Below are 19,632 nucleotides of genomic sequence, written 5' to 3'. Positions count from 1 at the left end.
TGGGACTAGCGGGACCGGGGCGGGACCTGGGCGGGACCGGGGTGGTGATGGTGGTGGGGAGGAGGAGGAGGACGATGGCTTCGGGGCGGGGCTTTACCGAACCTTACCGAGCCCGGAGCTATGGCGGCGGCCGCTTATGAGCTGCTGGTGCTGGGCGGGGGGTCCGGAGGGCTGGCGGGGGCCCGGCGGGCAGCGGAGCTGGGGGCCCGGGTGGCTTTGGTGGAGCCGGGGCGGCTCGGAGGCACCTGCGTGAGTCCCGGGGGAAACGGCGGGAGGGGGGGGGTGAGGTATGCGGGCCCGGTTACCCCCGGGCTGGTTCCGGTTCTCCGGTGCTGTTCGTGTTCGGCCCCTTAGGGCTGCTCTCGGTCCTCCCTGGGGTACTCCCGGTCATTCCGGAGATGGTTCCCGTGTTGTTCTCGGTTCCTGGTCCCCCCGGCTGTGATCCCGGTTCCCCCCGGGGGTGGTTTCGTCCCCCCGGCAGTGATCCCGGTTCCCCCGGGAGTGGCTTTGTCCCCCCGGCTGTGATCCCGGTTCCCCCGGGGGCGGTCCCGTCCCCCCGGCTGTGATCCCGGTTCCCCCGGGAGTGGCTTTGTCCCCCCGGCTGTGATCCCGGTTCCCCCGGGGGCGGTCCCGTCCCACCGGCTATGATCCCGGTACCCCCGGGGGTGGTTCCGTCCCCCCGGCTATGATCCCGGTTCCCCCGGGGATGGTTTCGTCCCCCCGGCGGTGATCCCGGTCTGCCCGGGGCTGCTCCCGTTTCTCCTTTGGGTTGTTCTTGGTTCCTCCCGGGCTGCTCTCGATCCCGCCGGGGCTGCTCCCGTCCCCCCCAGGATGCTTCCAGTCCCCTGGAGGTGATCCCAGTCCCTCCATACTGGTTCTGGGCGCTCCCCCATCCCGCAGCAGGGGTATCCGGGGGGCAGAGTCGCCATCCCGGGCAGGGAGCATTGCGCAAGGACCTGTCTTGTCACCCTGGGAGGGTGATGGTTCCTTCTGGCTGTGTTCAGGGTGATAAAAGGGACAGTGAGAGGTCCCCCTGGGGACAACTGTAACGCGGTTACCCCCGGAAGGTTGCAGAGCAGAACTCGGAGCACGGAGTGCAGGAAAACCGAACTTGCTCCTCAGACAAGCCCGGGACAGGTTGTTGTTTTAAGTGCTTTAAGTGTGTTCCCCTGAACTAGGGGCAGGGTTGGCAAACACCCTTCTTCTTGGGAATGCTTTTGAAATGGCTGATAGGACAAAAATCAAACCATGATGTTCTCTATCAAGGAAGTGAAGGGCAAGGGGCAAAACACATGGCCCTGAGGCACTGAAGGATTTTACAGTCCTCTTTGGCAAAGAAACCACATAATTTTGCCTTTATTTTCCTGGATGGAGAACTAGTTCCTGCTGTTCAGAGTGTCACCTTTGAAAAAAAAGCCTAAACCTCGTCGTTCTTTCTTCCTTCTAGGTCAATGTTGGGTGTGTGCCAAAGAAGGTGAGGACATGTTCAATGCCAGCTCCTTGGCCATGGGTTGGGTTTGGTGTGGGTGCCTGCCAAACCGTGGGGTGTGGGGAGGAAGGAGCAGGGAGGAAGCAGGGCCTTGGGAGCCTTAGTGGAACCACTAAGATGCCATAAAGTGCTCCAGGCATGGGATTTTCCCCTAAAATCGGACCCAGCTGGTGGTTTGTGTGTGGGCAGGTGATGTGCAACGCGGCGATCCACATGGAGTTCATCCATGACCACGCTGACTATGGCTTTGAAACCCCTGGAATCAAGTTCAGCTGGAGGTGAGGATGGGAAGAGCTGGTGGGCAACCAGCAGCTCCTGGTGTGTGTCCCACCAGGAGCACTGGGGCTGGTTGAGCACCACAGAGGGTTCCATGGCCACTTTGAGGCTTCCCAGGGACAGATGCTGAGCTGGGATTCCTGCTGGATTTTGGGAAGGAAGAGTGGCAAACCAGCCGTGAGAAGAGACTTCAGACAAGAGGGAAGCAGGCACAGAAACCTGGTGTCGGTGGGGACAGCTGGGTAGCTCAGGGCTGGTTGGTTGGGGTTTTTTTTGAGTTGTGTGGGTGGCACATATGAAAGGGATTGAGTTTTTTTGTTTTTTCTGATCTGTGTGGATCCATTCAGTGGCATTGACAGCACTAAGCCCCTGCTTTGTTCCAGAACAATTAAAGAGAAGCGTGATGCCTACGTGAGACGCCTGAATGAGATCTATGAGAACAACATGAAGAAGGTGAGGCTGTGTCTGTCCTGGGAAGCTGGGTTGGGCTTTTTGGCTGCTTTTCCAGCCTTAATGGTTATCCTCTAATTGTGGAAGCCTCAGCTTTGTTAGCTGCCTCTCCTCCTCCTGTTAATCACCTGACTGCCACCCTCCCCTTCAGGCTAACATCGACATCATTCGGGGCTATGGCAAGTTCACTGCTGACCCCCAACCCACCATTGAGGTGGAAGGGAAAAAGTACACAGCTCCTCACATCCTGATAGCCACAGGGGGCCATCCCTCCGTCCCCCGCGACAGTGAAATTCCTGGTGAGCCTGGCAAAACTCCCTGGAGAGAGGGCAGCCCAAGGACCAGGGGGCTCGGGGAGGTGGGATGGGAAGCCGGCGAGGGGTGCGAAATGGGCTCTACTTTGCAGGTGCCAGCCTGGGGATAACCAGCGATGGCTTCTTCGACCTGGAGGAGCTGCCCAAGTAAAGCAGAGCTCATCCCCACCCCTCCCACCCCCCCGGGGCTGCCACCACCAGCAGCAGCTCCGTGCTGAGGGCATCGTCGCTTCTCGGCAGGCGCAGCGTTATCGTGGGTGCCGGCTACATCGCGGTGGAGCTGGTAGGGATCCTGTCCATCTTGGGATCCAAGTCATCCCTGCTGATCCGTCAGGATAAGGTAGGACATCCCAGGCTGCTGGGGTTTTCTGGGCATCACCTCCCACCAGCTGGGAAAGCAGGGTCTGGGTGGGCACAGGCTGGGGAGGGTGGGAAAGGAAATGCGGAAGGTGGTGGGAAATGGGATGGAGGGGATGGTGGGGAAGGGGATGCAGAAGATGGTGGGAAAGGGAATGGAGGAGGTGGTGGGGAAGGGGATGCAGAAGATGGTGGGAAAGGAGGTGCAGAAAATGGTGGAAAAGGGGGTACTGCAGATGATGGAAAAGGGGATGCAGAAGATGGTGGGAAAGGGGGTGCAGAAGATGGTGGGAAATGGGATGTGGAAGATGGTGGGAAAGGGACTGTGGATGATGGTGGGAAATGGGATATGGAAGATGGTGGCATTTGGTGGTTGGGTGTAAGGAGGGACAGGGAGGGTCAGATGTGGTGAGAAGAAGAGTGTAGGTTGCTGCCAGGAGGATTTCAGCAGCTCCCACCCTCATGCCAGGCGATTCTGCAGCCCTTTGTGCCACCGCACCCCGATCCTTGAGCTCTGTTTCAAGTTGAGACTTGAAAGAAAGAAAAGACAAAACCCTAAAAAATGTAAAAGGGAAAACAAAGAGAGGAGAACTTGGTCATTAACCAGAAGTGTCCCGAACCTCTCTGAGCATGGGTGGGTGTAGGGAAATGTTGGTGGATGGGGGCTACCAGGCAAGGCTTTCACCTGTTGACCCTCATCTGGTGGGACTGGTGGGTCCCTGCCCCAGGTCCTGAGGACCTTCGACTCCATGATCAGCTCCAACTGCACCCAGGAGCTGGAGAACACCGGGGTGGACGTCTGGAAGCACACGCAGGTACCATGTTGGGTGCTGCTCGGTGGGTCATGGCTTTGGTGGCATCCCTGGTCCTGCAGTGCAAGGTGAAAGTCATTGTCACCTTCTCCCATTGTGGTCTCTGTTCCCTGCAGGTCAAGACAGTCACCAAGTCCCCTTGTGGGTTGCTGGATGTGACAGTGACCTCCTCGGTGCCAGGACGGAAGCCAACAGAAGGAGTGATCCGGGATGTGGATTGCCTGCTGTGGGCTGTGGGGAGGGAGCCCAACACTGAGGAGCTGTGCCTGGACCAAGTGGTGAGATGGCAGCACGTCCCTGACACACTGGTGTGAGGATGCCGTGGGTTTCCAGGGGTTCTGTGGGTTTCTAAGGGTCCTGTGGGTCTCTGGAGGTCCTACAGGTTACAAGGGTTTGCAGGGGTCCCACAAGTCTCTGGGGTTCCCAGGGGTTTCTGAGGTTCCCTGGGTCTCCAGGGCTTCCACAGATCTTTGGAGGACTCTGGAGATCCCACAGGAATCCCATGGATCTCCAAAGCCTGCACAGGATGGTCTTCCCACCATGTCCTACCTCCAGATGGGACCATCACAGGTCCTCCAGGGACAAAGCTTGTCCCATCCCTCCTGGGATACATGCTGAGGCAGCTACCATTTCCCATGGCAGGGTGTGCAGGTGGATGCCAAGGGCCATGTGGTGGTGGACGAGTACCAGAACACCACCAGGAGAGGGGTCTATGCTGTTGGGGATGTCTGTGGGAAAGTCCTCCTCACCCCAGGTACTGTGGCCATGTCCCTCTCCCCAGCCCCTCGGTGCCATGCTGGCCCTCTGAGGCTCCCTGTCCCTCCCTGCAGTGGCCATTGCAGCTGGCAGGAAGCTGGCCCACAGGCTGTTTGAGGGCAAGCAGGACTCCAAGTTGGACTACCATAACATCCCCACTGTTGTCTTCAGCCACCCCCCCATTGGCACCGTGGGCCTCACCGAAGGTGGGAATGGAAATGGCATGGGTGGGGGGAAGAAACTGGGAACACTGTGGCTCAGAGCTGGTGGTTTGATGTTGGGGGACACAATCTGACCTCCAGCCCATGTTCTGAGCCTTCCAAAGGTGTGCTTTGACTCCCTCTTCATAAAGGCTTCATGAGGTACCTGAAATGTCTCCTGCTACAGACGAAGCTGTGGCCACGCACGGGAGGGAGAATGTGAAGATCTACACAACATCATTCACCCCCTTGTACCACGCTGTCACCCAGAGGAAGGTCAAGTGTGTCATGAAACTGGTGTGCACTGGCAAGGAGGAGAAGGTGCGTGGAGGGGACCCACTGCAGGAGGGTGGCAGGGACCACAGCTTGGGGAGGACCACCACCTCCTGTCCCTGCGTGGGCATCTCTGACTTTCTCAGAGCAATTCTCGGGCTGGGATCCAGCTCCCCATCCATGTTCAGCCTGGATTTTGGTGGTGCTGGGTCCCCACCCCACCTCTGGGTTCTTTTCCCCTCAGGTGGTGGGGCTGCACATGCAAGGGTTGGGCTGTGATGAGATACTGCAGGGCTTCGCCGTGGCCATCAAAATGGGGGCCACCAAGGCCGACCTGGACAACACCGTTGCCATCCACCCCACGTCTGCTGAGGAGCTGGTGACACTGCGATGAGGTGGGGGAGACCCAGGGACAGCAGAGCCGCCCAGGAAAATGGGTTTTATATGTCTTAAACAACAACAATAAAAATATGCCTTAAGGACAGGCGGTTGTCTGGAGAGCGGGTCTGTAGGGGTGGTGTGGCTTGCTGGGGAGTGGGAAATAAACATGAGAGGATCACAGAATGGTTTGGAAGGGATCTTAAAGCTCATCCCCCTCAAAGCTCATCCCCCTCAAAGCTCATCCAGTCCCAACCCCCTGCATGGGCAGGGACACCTCCCACCAGCCCAGGTTGTACCAAGCCCCATCCAACCTGGACTTTGACACTGCCAGGGATGGAGCTTCCACAATTTCCCTGGACAACCTGCTCCAGGGGCTCAGCACCCTCAAATTAAAGAATTTTTTCCTCATGTCCAACCTGAATCTCCCCTCTTCCACTTAGAAACCATTTCCCCGTGTCCTCTCACCCCACTCCCGCGTCCCGGTTCCCTCGGTCCCGGTGAGCGCCGGGCGGGCGGGCGGGCGGGCACAAGGACCCAGCAGCCGATGGGCCCCGCGCTGGCCCCGCCCCCCCCCGCACGCGGTGGCTTCTCCTCCCCTGAGGAGCTTCTGGGCGCCATTTTCCCTTCTCCTCACCTCAGAGCTGTGCGCGGGAAGCGGCTCTGGTACTGATACTGGTACTGGTACAGGTATAGGTACAGGTTCTGGTTCTGGTTCGAGTTCTGTCTCTGGCTTTCCGGAAGGTGGATGTTCGCCAGCCCCAGGTGAGGAGAAGCCGCGGCGGGACTAAGGCGGCGCGGCGTATGTGGGGTGTGTGTGTGTGTGTTTGTGGTGAACACCCGCCAATAAAATGGAAAAAAGTGTGTCCTGAGCCTGCAAATGACTGCTAGAAGCTGGCTGTGAAATGGTTAATTCCGTTCAATGCCGATCTTCCCTGTTTCTCTGTCACACTTGGCTTCTGAAAAGATTTTCTCCGAAGAGGAACAGCCCCTTGGAGCAGGAGGCAGAGGGGAAAAGAATCAACGTGGTGCAGAGGAACAGAGCCTGGAACAGCATAAGAACCAGCGGACACATCCTCCCTGTTGTTGGGCAAGGCCGGGGAAAGACGAACAACGAAGACGGGAAAAAAAAAAAAGGAAAAAAAGCTGCAGTCTGCGGGAGGGTGAAATCGCCAATATTTATTCCCTTTTCCTAACCTTTCATCACTTGATATTTCATCTCCTAAAACTTGTTTCTTCCACACACTTCACCCTTTTCTTTTTTCTTTTCAGTTTGGGGCACACCTTTTGGTAATTAAGCCACTAAGGGCAGACTTTGTTCATTAAGTTGTGAAGAGCAATCAGTCCTGCATTGTTTCCCTCATTTACCCAATTATTTGCCTCCTCCTGAAACCCTGTTCCCTAACTGGATTCTCTTCCCTTAAATACCCCGTTTGGCTCTTGAATTGTCTGCTTTGCAATTTGTGGTGCAGAGGAGCAGTGCCCAATTTCCCCTCAAAAACAAAATACCAAAATAATAATAATTACATTTTAATCCACACAGCCAGCGGGCGAGAGGAGGGAAATCCTGGGACCTGCCTGTAACTTGGCACTCAAACTGCAGAATTTAACTCTTTAATTACAAACTGAAATTGAGATTACTTGGGAAATGGAGCCTGGAGGTGTTTGTGGTGCCAGCAGGGGGGTTCAGGCAGTTGTGTTTCCCCCTTACAGGGAGGAGGAGTTTCAGCAGTGCCGGTTTGTGCGCCCCTTCTGGGAGCACCTCAAAAAACATCAATACATCCCGACAGCAGACATGTACAGCTGGGTTTACCAGCAGTATAAGAAGGGAGAATTTAAAGCCATTGCACAAACCCTCAGGTCTTTGGACAGCTGTGCAACTCTTGATAAACAGACCAAAAAACAGATCAAAAAATTCGGCCTCGATTATTTTAATGCTCGTGTGTTTTTTCTCCTGGCTGCCATCGTTTGGCAGGAGAAGGAGGAATTGCAAAAAAAATTAGAGAGCAGAGAGTGTGGCACGGCAGGGAAGCTTGGGGATTTTAGAAGATTTGTTGAGTCTTGTGAACAAGACTTTGAGGTGTGCTGTGGACCCAACCCGGTAACAGAATGCTCGTCATCTGATTCAGAATACACTACTGATGAGGGAGAGGAGGCTCCCCCACAACCACCCTCTAAGAGAACTGTGCATTTTGCTTCCAAAAAGGGGAAATGCCATCCCTCTGTTTTAAAAACTAAAAAGCAGCCACGAGCAGCAAGCATGCAGCCAGCCCCTGCTAATCAGCTAGAGGGAGATGTAACAGAATTAGCCAATCTGGTCAACATTTTCATAGAAACTGGTGCTAAGAGAATGAACAGCTTGGAGAAGAAGCTCCAGCAGCTTTCTGTGATTGTGGAAGGTGCCTCTGGTCAGTCCTCCTCCCACAATGATACTTCTGATAGCTCAGAGCAGGATGAAGGAGAGATAGAACACAAACGCCTGCCCCTGGTGAGAGTGGTTCAGCCTTCCTGTAAACGAGAGACAGGGCAGAGGCAGGCAGCACACAGACAGCTTGTGCATTCTCCCTTGGAACTGTTGCAGTAGAAGCAGCAGTTCAGTAAATGCCCTCTGAGACTGACACAGAGTATGTGGTCAGGGTCTCACCTCAGGGGGAGCTGTGAAAAGGAAACCTTGGGACACTGGGGCCAGGAGCCATGCTAATTACTGGTGATTACACGGCTTCCTGATCCCTACACAACCAGCTGCTTTTAATGCTGGGCTGACTGACCCCACAGGAAGAGGGGAGCCCCATGCCTTGGGGGGCTGTGTCTCCCAGCATCCACAAACAACATCCCCAAAGCCACAACATAGAATCCTAGAATTGGCTGGGTTGGAAGGGACCTCAGAGATCATCAAGTCCAACCCTTGATCCACTCCCGCTGCAGTTCCCAGCCCATGGCACTCAGTGCCACATCCAGGCTCTTTGGAAAGATCTCCAGACACGGAGAATCCACTACTTCCCTGGGCAGCCCATTCCAATGCCTGATCACCCTCTCCACAAAGAAATTCTTTCTCATCTCCAACCTAAACCTCCCCTGGCACAACTTGAGACCCTGCCCTCTTGTCTTGCTGAGAGTTGCCTGGGAAAAGAGCCCAACCCCCCCCTGGCTCCAACCTCCTTTCAGGGAGTTGGAGAGAGTGATGAGGTCTCCCCTGAGCCTCCTCTTCTCCAGCCTCAACACCCCCAGCTCCCTCAGCCCTTCCTCACAGGATCTGTGCTCGAGAATCCACAAAGATCCACAATCACCTGCTGATCCACACCAGGACAGCCCTCTGATGTTAAGGGTGCAGCCAGAGAGGATGGATGTTCTCATCTGAGGGCTGCCCTGGGGACTAAAAATCCCAGTGATGCTAATTAAGAATAACATTGGAAGTTGATTAATGGGCACCAAGTACACTTGGGATGACCTGGCCACGGAATTAACTGAACACAGCCACAAGTACAAGGTGCCAGCCATGGATTATTTTAGGGACTCCTCTGTGCAAACCCCTCAGGCCCCAGCAGGCAATCAGAAACCTTTTTATGCTCTGCCCACCCCAGAATCCTCCTCAGGAGTGGGGGGATCCCTGGGGTGAAGGGACAGTTGTGAACAGGAAGAAAAATAACACAGGGCAGAGACAGAGACTTTGTCCCAGGGTGAACTGGGAGCTTTCACCAGGCTTGAGGAGGAGGCCAAGCAGAGAGGGATCCCTTCCATGCTTTTGGACCAAACTCTTGCATGTGGGCTAAAAACCTTGATAGAGGAGTGGCCCATAAGGTCAAATTCAGGGTAGCAATTCAAATAATAAAGGAAAGTAAAACTCTCCCTCTGCAAAGAAAGGAGAAAATAAAAATAAATGCAAATAAAAAGAAAACAAAAAGATGGCAGAGAGGAAAAAAAAGGTCTCAACCTCAACTCAGTAAATTTACTCACCCCCTGAATGAACCATCCCTGGAAATGATTGGTGAAAAAAATAATCAAACAATCAAGTCCTAAAATATCCAGTGCCCCCAGAGATTGGCAGCAACTCCCCCTCGTTGGGATGGTTCATGTTGTTATGAGTTGTTCTTTTTGTGGGGATTTATTTGCAATTAAAAGTCATCACTTCAGTTGTGGTCACAGAGCTACCACACATGGGCAGGCACCTGGGATCATTTGGCCATTTCCAAGTTTTCCCTGATGAAATTAAACCCTGCTTAAAACTGGCCTGAGCCAGGAGGTTCATCAGAAATGTGGAAGGGGCAAAACCTGGTTCCCAAAATTAGAACAAATGGACCCCTAAATGAATCATCAGGTATTATGATCCAGCAACATGGAATCTCTACAATATTATTAATGGATCATGTGATCCAATTTATAATCTGAATCAAATTATTAGACTACAAGTGGTGGTAGAATTGGCTGCTAATGAACCTAACCAAGCCCTGTCCTTGCTAGCAGACAGATCAGTTGTGAGATGTGGCTTATCAGCACAAATTACTGCAAGGCACAATTATCTCTTAGCTTCTGAGGGAGGAGTTTTTGCTAAATTTCATCTCTAATTGTTGTCTTAAAATAGATGATGGTAAAATAGCTAAAAATATTACCAAAGAATGCACTGAAGTAGCAGAAACTGCAGTCCACACCTGGGAATCTCTTAAGTGGCTTTCTTTCTTTTCTTTTTTTTTTTGGGGTAATGTCAGGGAATGGATTTATGTCATATTTGTGGTTATTTTCCTCTTTTTATCCCCATGTCTAATCACCATTTGTTCTTCCTGGATGAATTGTGTCTGAGTGAGGTGACTCCAGCAGAGGCTCTCACCTGATCAGCTGAGTCTGGATGTAGATGATGAAGATGCCAGGGAAACGTGTTGTGGATAATCCAGGTTTATACCTGTTCTGTTTGTTAAGAACTCTGATGTTCTGCTGATCCTTGATGACACGTTGCAGATGTTTCCTGTAGGAAAAAACCAACTTGTAGAACCTAATAGAAGCTTAAAACCTGTGAGTGTTTATTTACCTTTGGTTATTGCAGATGCCTCTGGTTAGGACATGAGTCCTTGTAAAATAACATTACTGATGTTGTAAACCTGTCATTTAAGTTGTTAAAACCCTGGAGTTGCAGAGTTTTATGTTTTCTGTTGTTTTTAAACTTAAAAGAGCTTCAGGATGCTCAGGAATTGCAGACATTGTTGGGAAAGGTTTCCCTTGTCAAAAACTTAGGGATTTGGATACAGTGCTAAAGGAGGACTGCAGCTCAGCAGTGTGCTTGAAATGGACACAAACTGTCCCCAAATCACACTCCTCTGCCTCAAAAGCCACGGGGTCACCAAAAGTTTTTGACTTTTGAGCCAGAAAGGGAGCAGGACACACACTGGGGGAACTCTGGGTGTGTTCCTGCTGGTAAGCAGGATCGACTCCAGTCAGTACCACTCCTCCTGTTTCTCTCACACTTTTTACTTCCTCAAGGACTTTTCCCAAGGATAAAACAGTCACTTGGAGTAGGAGGAAGAGGGGAAAACATTCACGTGGTGCAAAGCTGCACCTGGCAGGGACTGTAAAACCAGGAGGGAAAGGTTGGAGGAGGCTGAGATGGTGATGGACAAAAACAACGGGAAAAAAAGAAATGGGAAAAAAGCTGCAGTCTGCAGGAGCATTTTGGAGAGTGAAGTTGCCACATTTGTTCCAAATTGTGTCCCCGGGTATTTAATCTCCTAAAACCTGTTTCTCTTTCCCCCACACCCCTTTTCTTATCCTGTTGGGGGCACAGCTTTTGCTAATTAAGTCACTAAGTGCACGCTGTTGTTGATGAAGTTGTTCACAGCAATTAATCCTGCATTGTTTCCCTCATTTACCTCTCCCTGAACCCCTGCTCCTTTTTGGGTGCTTTTCCCTTAAATAACCCTTTGATTCCTTTAACTCTGCTTCACACTTTGTGGTGCAGCCGAACAGGGGCCAATTTCTCCTCATTAACAAACTATAAATTAATAATTATGGACCCTGAGATGGATCCCGGGGTTGCTCCAGCCCCAGGAGTGGTTCTGATGGTGCCGGGGAGGGGATCAGGAGCTGAAATGATCCAGAGCTGGAGCCATCCAGGGGCTGGACCTGAAACAAACGGGAGCTCAAACAGAGAAATGAACAAAGAAATAAAGAAACAAAGAGCCCGAACCGGGCTGGGCCGGAAAGAACCGGGGGTTCGGCCACCCGACAGGCAGGGCCCTCACTCATGAGGGGATTTGAGGCTTAATAAAAGGTGGAATTTAGCACTCTGGGACACACCAGGAACTGCTCTGTAAATATAAAGAGTTGTATAATGTAAAGTGAGGGGATAGAGAGTAAAAATACAGAAATTAGACCTATAAACGCTGTAATACATGTAACTGTGGTATGAACATCATCACCCTGTGGGTGTCCAGCAGGACAGTCCCGGGATCAGCCTTCCCACCGGGATCAGCCTTCCATAGGCGTCGGCTGGGCCACCAACACCATCCCCGTGGCCATCAACACCTCCCGAGGACTCGTGCCCGGGCCGGGGGCTTCCCCGTCCCACCGACCGAGCTGCAGGAGCCGCCTCTGCTCGCACCGCGGCAGTTTTGGGCTGAAAAAGGAGGTTTCCTGTCAATCCCAGGTATGGGTCAGGGCCCGGTGCTGCCGGCCTCGGCCTCCGGTGGGTGAGACCGGACGGGCCAGGGGCTGCTCCCAGTGCAAACCAGTGTCCCCAGTGCAAACCAGTGCCCCCAGCACTCACCGGTCCTGTTTCTCCCGAGCCCGGCAGAGCCAGCGCGGGTCCGGGGTTTCTGTTCCGCGACAGCCGCCCTGGGAAGTGCCGGAGAGAAGGAGCCAGGCGGTTCCGTCCCGGGAGAATCACCGGGACACGCACACACCGAGCGCCCGCCGGTACCGGGCCGGGCCGGCGGCTCCCGACCCCGGGACCCCGACCCCGCAGCTGCTGGCGTCTGCCCGGGGTCCCCCCGCCGTTCCCGGCAAGAGCTGCCAGCCGGGGGTCCCCGCTCCCGCACCGGAGCCCGCTGGCGGAGACAGAAGGGGGGTGAACGGCCCCGGTTCGCCCAGTCTTGACCCGGTTTTCACCCCTTTTACCCGTGTTTTGCCCGGTTTCCCTGTCCCGGCCCCTTCCCGGCGCTCCGAACCCGCCGAGGAGACGACGTCGCCGCCGGTTCATGTCCGGAACCAGAGACGGCCTCACCCTCAGCCGCCTCGGAGCACTCCCGGGAGAACGGCCGGCAGCCGGACCCGGTCCAGCGCCTTTGCGGTCCGGAGCACACCCGGTGGCGTCGGTGTTCGCTCCGCTCCGTGCGTGGAGCCGCGCGTGCGGCGGTGGCAGCAGCAGCACCGGGAGCAGCCTTGCGGGTGGAGCAGCTCCGTCAGAACCCCCGGGCTGCCCGCAGAGGAGTCCCTCAGTCCCTCGGTCCCGGTTCCGTCCCCGCCGCTCCGGATCCGGCTGAGAGAGCCGCTGACACAGCGCCCCCTGGCGGGCGCGAGCGGCTCCTGCCCCACCCGACAGCGCCCCCTAGAGGCTGCGAGTGACTCCTGCTGCCCCCGCACTGACAGCGCCCCCTGGCGGGCGCGAGCGGCTCTTGCCCCCATGGACAGCGCCCCCTAGCGGCTGCGAGCGGCTCCTGCCCTCACCGACAGCGCCCCCTTGCGGGCGCGAGCGGCTCCTGCCCCACCCGACAGCGCCCCCTAGCGGCTGCGAGCGGCTTCTGACCCCCCCCCCCCCCCACTGACAGCGCCCCCTGGCGGGCGCGAGCGCCTCTTGCCCCCAGGGACAGCGCCCCCTAGCGGCTGCGAGCGGCTTCTGCCCCCCCCCACTGACAGCGCCCCCTGGCGGGCGCGAGCGGCTCTTGCCCCCATGGACAGCGCCCCCTAGCGGCTGCGAGCGGCTCCTGCCCTCACCGACAGCGCCCCCTTGCGGCCGCGAGCGGCTCCTGCCCCACCCGACAGCGCCCCTAGCGGCTGCGAGCGGCTTCTGCCCCCCCCCCCCCCCACTGACAGCGCCCCCTGGCGGGCGCGAGCACCTCTTGCCCCCAGGGACAGCGCCCCCTAGCGGCTGCGAGCGGCTTCTGCCCCCCCCCCCCCCACTGACAGCGCCCCCTAGCGGGCGCGAGCGCCTCTTGCCCCCAGGGACAGCGCCCCCTAGCAGCTGCGAGCAGCTTCTGCCCCCCCCACTGACAGCGCCCCCTAGCGGCTGCGAGCGGCTCCTGCCCCACCCGACAGCGCCCCCTAGCGGCTGCGAGCGGCTTCTGCCCCCCCCACTGACAGCGCCCCCTGGCGGGCGCGAGCGGCTCCTGCTCCACCCGACAGCGCCCCCTAGCGGCTGCGAGTGACTCCTGCTGCCCCCGCACTGACAGCGCCCCCTGGCGGGCGCGAGCGGCTCTTGCCCCCATGGACAGCGCCCCCTGGCGGGCGCGAGCGGCTCCTGCCCCACCCGACAGCGCCCCCTAGCGGCTGCGAGCGGCTTCTGCCGCCCCCCCACTGACAGCGCCCCCTGGCGGGCGCGAGCGCCTCTTGCCCCCAGGGACAGCGCCCCTAGCGGCTGCGAGCGGCTTCTGCCCCCCCCCCCACTGACAGCGCCCCCTAGCGGGCGCGAGCGCCTCTTGCCCCAGGGACAGCGCCCCCTAGCAGCTGCGAGCAGCTTCTGCCCCCCCACTGACAGCGCCCCTAGCGGCTGCGAGCGGCTCCTGCCCCACCCGACAGCGCCCCCTAGCGGCTGCGAGCGGCTTCTGCCCCCCCCACTGACAGCGCCCCCTGGCGGGCGCGAGCGGCTCCTGCTCCACCCGACAGCGCCCCCTAGCGGCTGCGAGTGACTCCTGCTGCCCCCGCACTGACAGCGCCCCCTGGCGGGCGCGAGCGGCTCTTGCCCCCATGGACAGCGCCCCCTGGCGGGCGCGAGCGGCTCCTGCCCCACCCGACAGCGCCCCCTAGCGGCTGCGAGCGGCTTCTGCCGCCCCCCCACTGACAGCGCCCCCTGGCGGGCGCGAGCGCCTCTTGCCCCCAGGGACAGCGCCCCCTAGCGGCTGCGAGCGGCTTCTGCCCCCCCACTGACAGCGCCCCCTGGCGGGCGCGAGCGGCTCCTGCCCCATCCGACAGCGCCCCCTAGCGGACAGAAGGGGCACCACAGCACCTCCCGCCCCTCCGGTTCCATTCCCCCCCCCCCCGGTATCCCCTCCCACGCGGGTCCCCTCAGGATCGTGGCCACACGCAGACACCGTTTCCGTCACCCCTTTATTGAAGCCGTTGTCACTGTTTATTCCCCAACCCTGGAGCCAGCCGGTGCCGCCGCCTGGGACCTGCCCGCAGGTACCTGGAGCTCCTGTGGGGAGAAGGGAGGGCTTCAGCCTCAGCCCCCACCCCACCCCACTCGGGGGGGCTGCTGTCACCCCACCTGGGGCTGCTGTCACCTCACAGGGGCTGCTGTCACCCCCGGGCTCAGCACCTTCACGCGATGCCCGTCTCCAGCACGCCCTCGGTTTTGGAAGGCGAATCCTTGTTTAACGTCTCCATCTCTTCTGCCTTCCTCTTCCTCCGCTGCTTCCGGCAGTGGCTTCGAGGGGTTGGAAAAAGAAGAATTAAAACCCAAACAGAAGGAGGCACGGCGGCCCCGCTGCTCCTCCTCCTCCTCCTCCCTCTGCTTCCACCTTTCCGAAGCTCTCGGATGGGATCTCACGTGGCTTCCGTGCCCTGTGAGACCTCGTGGGCCGTGTCCCACCCGAACCCAACCTTCCCCAGGCTGGTGGAGTTGGGCAGGATCTCTTCCCGATCCAGAAGATTCCCTTCCCACCCCTCTCCCCCCCTGCCCCTCCTCTTCCTCACGTACTGACTGCAGATGCAGGCGCAGATGATGAGGATGATGAGGGTGACGATGGCGGCGATCAAGGAGATGATGACGATCTGTCCCCGGTCACCTCGCAGGTAGAAGATGTCCACGCTTTCACAGCGAGCCCCCGTGTAGCCCCGCTCGCACCTGCCCCGCGGCACAAGGGGAGGCAGAGGAAGGGGTCCAAAAAATGTCACAGTGCCCGTGTCCCCCCCCCCACCCGCGGAGGACAGGCGTGGTGTCCCCTCTCCCTGTCCCCCCGTGTCCCTTACACGCAGGCTGGTGCTTTCTCAGCCACCAGGAACCGGCATCTCCCTTTGACGCAGTAGTGTTTGTACTCCTCGGGGCACCTGGAGAAGTGTCCCTGTCGCCTCAGCCGTGTCACGTTGCCTGAGGGTGACAAGGACAAAGAAGTGCCCCTCTCCTGGGGTTGCCGTTCTTCCCGGAGGTGGCAGCACCCCAGGGCTGGTCCATCCCCACGGCAGCTCTGAGCCCAGCCTGCTGCCAAGAGCCACCAGCAGCACCCGTGTGTCCTTGCGTGGGGGGTGCTGGCCCTGGTGGCTTCCCAGCTTGGTGGATGCCACGTGTTAGTGCCAGACAAAACACTCCGCGTGTCCCCAACCCCGGCCCGCTCCCACACACCGCCCAATGCCACCAACTCCCGGGAGCATCCATACGCTCATGGGATCACAGAATCCCAGACTGTTTGGGGTTGGAAGGGACCTTAAAGCTCATCCAGTCCCAACCCCCTGCATGGGCAGGGACACCTCCCACCAGCCCAGGTTGCTCCAAGCCCCATCCAACCTGGACTTGGACACTGCCAGGGATGGGGCAGCCACAGCTTACTTAGGCAACCTGGGTCAGTGTCCCATCAGCGAAGAATTCCTTCTTGATGTCCACCCTGACCCCACCCCCGTCCCCCCCTTACCCGTGCAGCCCTCGGCCGTGCTGCAGGAGAGCCCCTCGGTGACATTGGCATCGGCCCCCACGCCGGTGAAAAAAGCCAAACCTGAAAGGCAGCAGAGGGGGCTGAGAGGGGGAGGAAGGGGCTGCAGCCCCCCTGGCATCACCTCCACACAGCTCCCGATCCTCGGCCACAGGCAGGGGACCCGCAAAGGGCTCCGCAGCCGCGCCCGTGGCACACCCCCTCTCTGCCCTGGTGGCATTGTCCCCTGGGCTTTTCCCAGGAGAAGGGGCAGAGGGTCCCTGCCTGCCTCCCCCACAACCAACGCCCTGGCACAGGGCTCTGGGAGCCGGCGGGGTGGGCTTGGGGGGTTCAGCCCTGCCGGCAGCCAGCAGCCTCACATCCCGGGGAGGATGCAGGGAGGGATTCCCAGGGAGATCCATCTCTCTCTCTCACTGCCCTGGGCGAAGTCCCTGGGATTTAGGGCAGCTGGAAAACACACGGGACACGGGAGGGAGGAGATGGCAATGCCAGGGTTCAGCACCCACTGGTTGCTCCCAGGCTGCGAGTGCTAAATCCCCCATTTCACCATCATTCCCGTGGGATGCCCGGCAGAAATGGAGCAGGGGAAATGGGTCACCCTGCTCGCCATGGCCACGGGGATGAAACCCAGCACCCAGCCCCGGCGTGTCACGGCAGTAACCGGATCGCTGGCATACCAGCACTGACTCAGCAGGGCCCCGTTCCCAGCCCGGCCCTCCCCAAGGGATTCACCCTGCTGGGGTGGCACCCAGAGGAGCGGGGACAGGTCCTGCTCGGTGGGACAGGGTGCTGGGTGGCTCTGGAGGGGTGGCATGCCGAGTATGAGGGGGTGAGGGGTGTTTTCATCCCCACCGAGCTGCACATTGCAGCTCGGAAACGTCAAGAACTCCCAGAGAGGGGGGAATCTGGGGCAGCTGAGCCTGGCAGCCCGTACCCATCTCCTCATCCGTCCCTTCATCACCCTGGGGTGGTTGCCCGCTGTCGCCCCTGCCCCATCCCATGGTTTTTCCCAGCACACGCATCCCTCCTGGCTATATATAGGCACCGCCGTGCTCGGGACATACTTCGGGTGACAGAGCTGCGAGGAGGTCGGGGCTGAGCCTCCACCGGGGCAGCATCCCCAAAAAGACCCTGTGGGGCAGGGGACGAACCCCACCATCAGGTTTTGCCCATGCAAGCGGGGTGGGAGCTGCCGGGCAGGAGCCAGGGGATGAGCCACGGGGCGGTTGTCCCCTGGGGAACCATCTGCAGGCAGCTGACTTCACCCCCGGTGACCGAGTTTGCAGCTCGGCATGGAAAGATCCCCACCAAGAGGAGATCCCCACCCTTATTGCAACCAGCTGCGGGGGTTTGGCATCCTCCGGGCTGGCAGCCCCTCGGTGAGGACCGCCCCGGTGGCACTGCCAGCTCAGGGTGTGTGTGTGTGGGGGGGGGGTGTGTTGTGTGACATCCCCCCCCAGCACCCTGATGGCAGCACCCATGAGCTGTGGGTGCAAAGCAACCTCATCTCTTGGGTGCATGGGGAGCCTGGAGCTGCCACCTGGGGCTGCAGCCAGAGATAACCCAGGACAACATCCCAAACACCAGATTATTTTGCCCTAACGCCCTTCTCTCTCCCCTGGGCACACCCGGATTGCAGGAGGGCAACCACCCTGGGCATTGCCCGGCCTGATGGGCACCCCAACCCCAAAACTGGTTGCCTACCCCTAATTTCCTCCTGCCAGCACAGGTTTGGCAGGTTCTGTCACCACTGTCACCAGCCCTGCCAAAGAGCCAAACCCAAACTGCTCCTAGTGGAGGGGAAAGCTCCCCCAAAACCCCAGGGACGGGGGGTACCACCGGGGGGGAAGGTACCACCGATCTTGGCTGATGTTCAGCCCTACCTGTGGCCACCTCCTGCCAGCCCTGAGCAGCAGCTCCCTGCTGGTCCTGCAGCCCCCATGCCGAGAAGCTGAGAGGGGGACATTTGCTGAGTGGGTCCCTCCCACAAACCCCCCCCTTGCTGCCAAGGATTTGGGAGTCCAGGAGCAGGTGTCCCACCAGCAGGTGGTAAAAGCATCCCAGTCCTACTCCGGGGTGCAGCTGGGATCCCCCCTTCCCCCCCCGGCCCCTTTGGGATTCGGGGATTCAGAGCCAAGTGGAGGAAACACTGGGGTGGGATGGGGGGGTGGAGGGGGAGAGTACGGGGATGGGAACTGGGAGCACATGGGGGATCAGTGGGATGGGTGCAGGGAACCATGGGGGAGCAGAGGAACAGGACTGGGGAAACACTCCAGGTGGGGAAGGATTGGAATGGGATTGTCCTGGGGGACACCGGGATGGGATTGGACAAACATCCCAGCACAGCCAGCACTGGGATAGGAGCAGCGTGGGGATAGGGGTGGGGGGACGAGGAGGAAGGGGGGATACAGAGGAGCAGCGGGATGGGATGGGGCAGCACCGGGATGGGACCGGGAGGATCACCGGCGTGAGACCGGGAAAGCCGCGGAATGGGACAAGGACAGCCCGGGACCGGGACGGTGTCGGGTCAGGGTTAGGGTGCCCCGTGCTTACCGGAGGCGAGGGCCAGGCACAGCAGCAGGGTACCGGGACCGCCGCCCGGGGCCGGGGCCGCCGCCTCCATGCGCGTTGCCGCCTGCCCGGTGCCCGGTGCCCCGGCGGCTGCGGCGGGGCGGAGCGGGACGGGGGCACCACCCTCCTCCTCCTCCACCTCCTCTTCCTCCTCCCCCAGCTGCCTTGCTCCCACCCCTCGGCAGGCATCCCTTGGCGCTCCGGGGGTGTCCCCCGGGGCCAGCCCCCCTCCTCCGTCTCTGTGTGTCCCCCCACGCGTGTCACCTCCCACCTGTGTGTGTTTGTGTGTCCCCTCCAGCGTGTCCCCAGCCTTTCAGGCGTCGAGCAGCTGCCTCTCCCCAGCAGCCCTTGTGGGGGTTTGGGGACCCTCAGCATACCCCCTGCCTCCCACCATCCCAGTTCCCCCGTGGGGCTCCCACTCCCCAGCGGGACGGGACATACAGCCTCCCCCCCTCCCGTTAATTATTTATCCCCCGCTGGCCTCTAACGAACAGGGAGATTTATTCCTCCTGAGCTGCTATAAAACTCCCTCCCGAAGGCCTCGGCAGGGAGTGACGGCAGCTACAAATTATTTGGCGAGGGGCTGTGCCTTGGCACAAGCCTTCTGCACGCTGGCCTTGCGGGGGCTTGGGGTTGGTTTGTTTTTTTTTTGGGGGGGGGTGCCTGGGAGGGTGTTTCTAGTCCCCCCCGATCAGAGCAGAGCCCCACAGGGGTGAAGGTGTCCCCCAGGATGCCTGCATGTCCCCTCCTGCCATCTGGGGATGCTGGGGAAGGAGGTGGTGCCAGGGGTGGGTGCTGTTGGAGAGCAGAGAAAAATAATAAAAAAAAGGAGTTGGGTGCAGGCAGGGAGGGGTTGAGGAAAAGGGGGGGCTGCTGCCTGCTTGGTGTCGTTAGAGGCCATGAAATATAAGTTCCTCAATTTTATTTGAGGGAGGGAAATGAAAGACTGGAAAAAAAAGGAAAAAAAAAGAA

General features: G+C 58.8%; 4 protein-coding genes across 8 annotated transcripts; 3 read left to right on the top strand and 1 right to left on the bottom strand.

The window, feature by feature from the left end:
* Positions 1–80: 80 nt before the first annotated feature.
* GSR (glutathione-disulfide reductase) lies at positions 81–5,406 on the top strand. Its single transcript, XM_030449765.1, has 13 exons — positions 81–249; positions 1,448–1,474; positions 1,679–1,767; positions 2,149–2,218; positions 2,367–2,514; positions 2,622–2,676; positions 2,770–2,869; positions 3,615–3,701; positions 3,815–3,976; positions 4,341–4,452; positions 4,529–4,660; positions 4,842–4,975; positions 5,172–5,406. The coding sequence occupies exons 1-13, from the start codon at positions 121–123 to the stop codon at positions 5,319–5,321; spliced, it is 1,395 nt and encodes a 464-aa protein (XP_030305625.1). The 5' UTR covers positions 81–120; the 3' UTR covers positions 5,322–5,406.
* Positions 5,407–5,935: 529 nt separating this feature from the next.
* Positions 5,936–8,219, top strand: LOC115598252. 2 transcript variants are annotated; one of them, XM_030449878.1, is made up of 2 exons: positions 5,936–6,070; positions 7,019–8,219. In XM_030449878.1, the coding sequence occupies exons 1-2, from the start codon at positions 6,054–6,056 to the stop codon at positions 7,887–7,889; spliced, it is 888 nt and encodes a 295-aa protein (XP_030305738.1). In that variant the 5' UTR covers positions 5,936–6,053; the 3' UTR covers positions 7,890–8,219. The 2 variants fall into 2 exon arrangements, with proteins under 2 accessions (XP_030305738.1, XP_030305737.1); XM_030449877.1 differs by having other exon boundaries at positions 6,273–8,219.
* A 2,678-nt stretch (positions 8,220–10,897) lies between these two features.
* On the top strand, positions 10,898–13,653 carry LOC115598259 (basic proline-rich protein-like). Its single transcript, XM_030449930.1, has 3 exons — positions 10,898–10,970; positions 11,728–12,849; positions 13,145–13,653. The coding sequence occupies exons 1-3, from the start codon at positions 10,898–10,900 to the stop codon at positions 13,651–13,653; spliced, it is 1,704 nt and encodes a 567-aa protein (XP_030305790.1).
* Positions 13,654–14,533: 880 nt separating this feature from the next.
* Positions 14,534–18,732, bottom strand: BTC (betacellulin). Of its 4 annotated transcripts, none has more exons than XR_003987509.1 (6): positions 18,643–18,732; positions 16,072–16,152; positions 15,416–15,533; positions 15,144–15,290; positions 14,712–14,870; positions 14,534–14,639 (listed from the first exon to the last, which is right to left on the bottom strand). XR_003987509.1 is itself a non-coding variant. In XM_030449578.1 (6 exons), the coding sequence occupies exons 1-5, from the start codon at positions 18,710–18,712 to the stop codon at positions 14,765–14,767; spliced, it is 522 nt and encodes a 173-aa protein (XP_030305438.1). In that variant the 5' UTR covers positions 18,713–18,732; the 3' UTR covers positions 14,534–14,639; positions 14,728–14,764. The 4 variants fall into 4 exon arrangements, 3 of the variants coding, with proteins under 3 accessions (XP_030305438.1, XP_030305439.1, XP_030305437.1); XM_030449578.1 differs by having other exon boundaries at positions 14,728–14,870; XM_030449579.1 differs by having other exon boundaries at positions 14,732–14,870.
* Between the last annotated feature and the right edge of the window lie 900 nt (positions 18,733–19,632).

This window comes from Calypte anna, chromosome 4A (assembly GCF_003957555.1).
Source record: "Calypte anna isolate BGI_N300 chromosome 4A, bCalAnn1_v1.p, whole genome shotgun sequence".
Taxonomy (NCBI): domain Eukaryota; kingdom Metazoa; phylum Chordata; class Aves; order Apodiformes; family Trochilidae; genus Calypte; species Calypte anna.
This window is presented reverse-complemented; position numbering and strand designations above follow the sequence as displayed.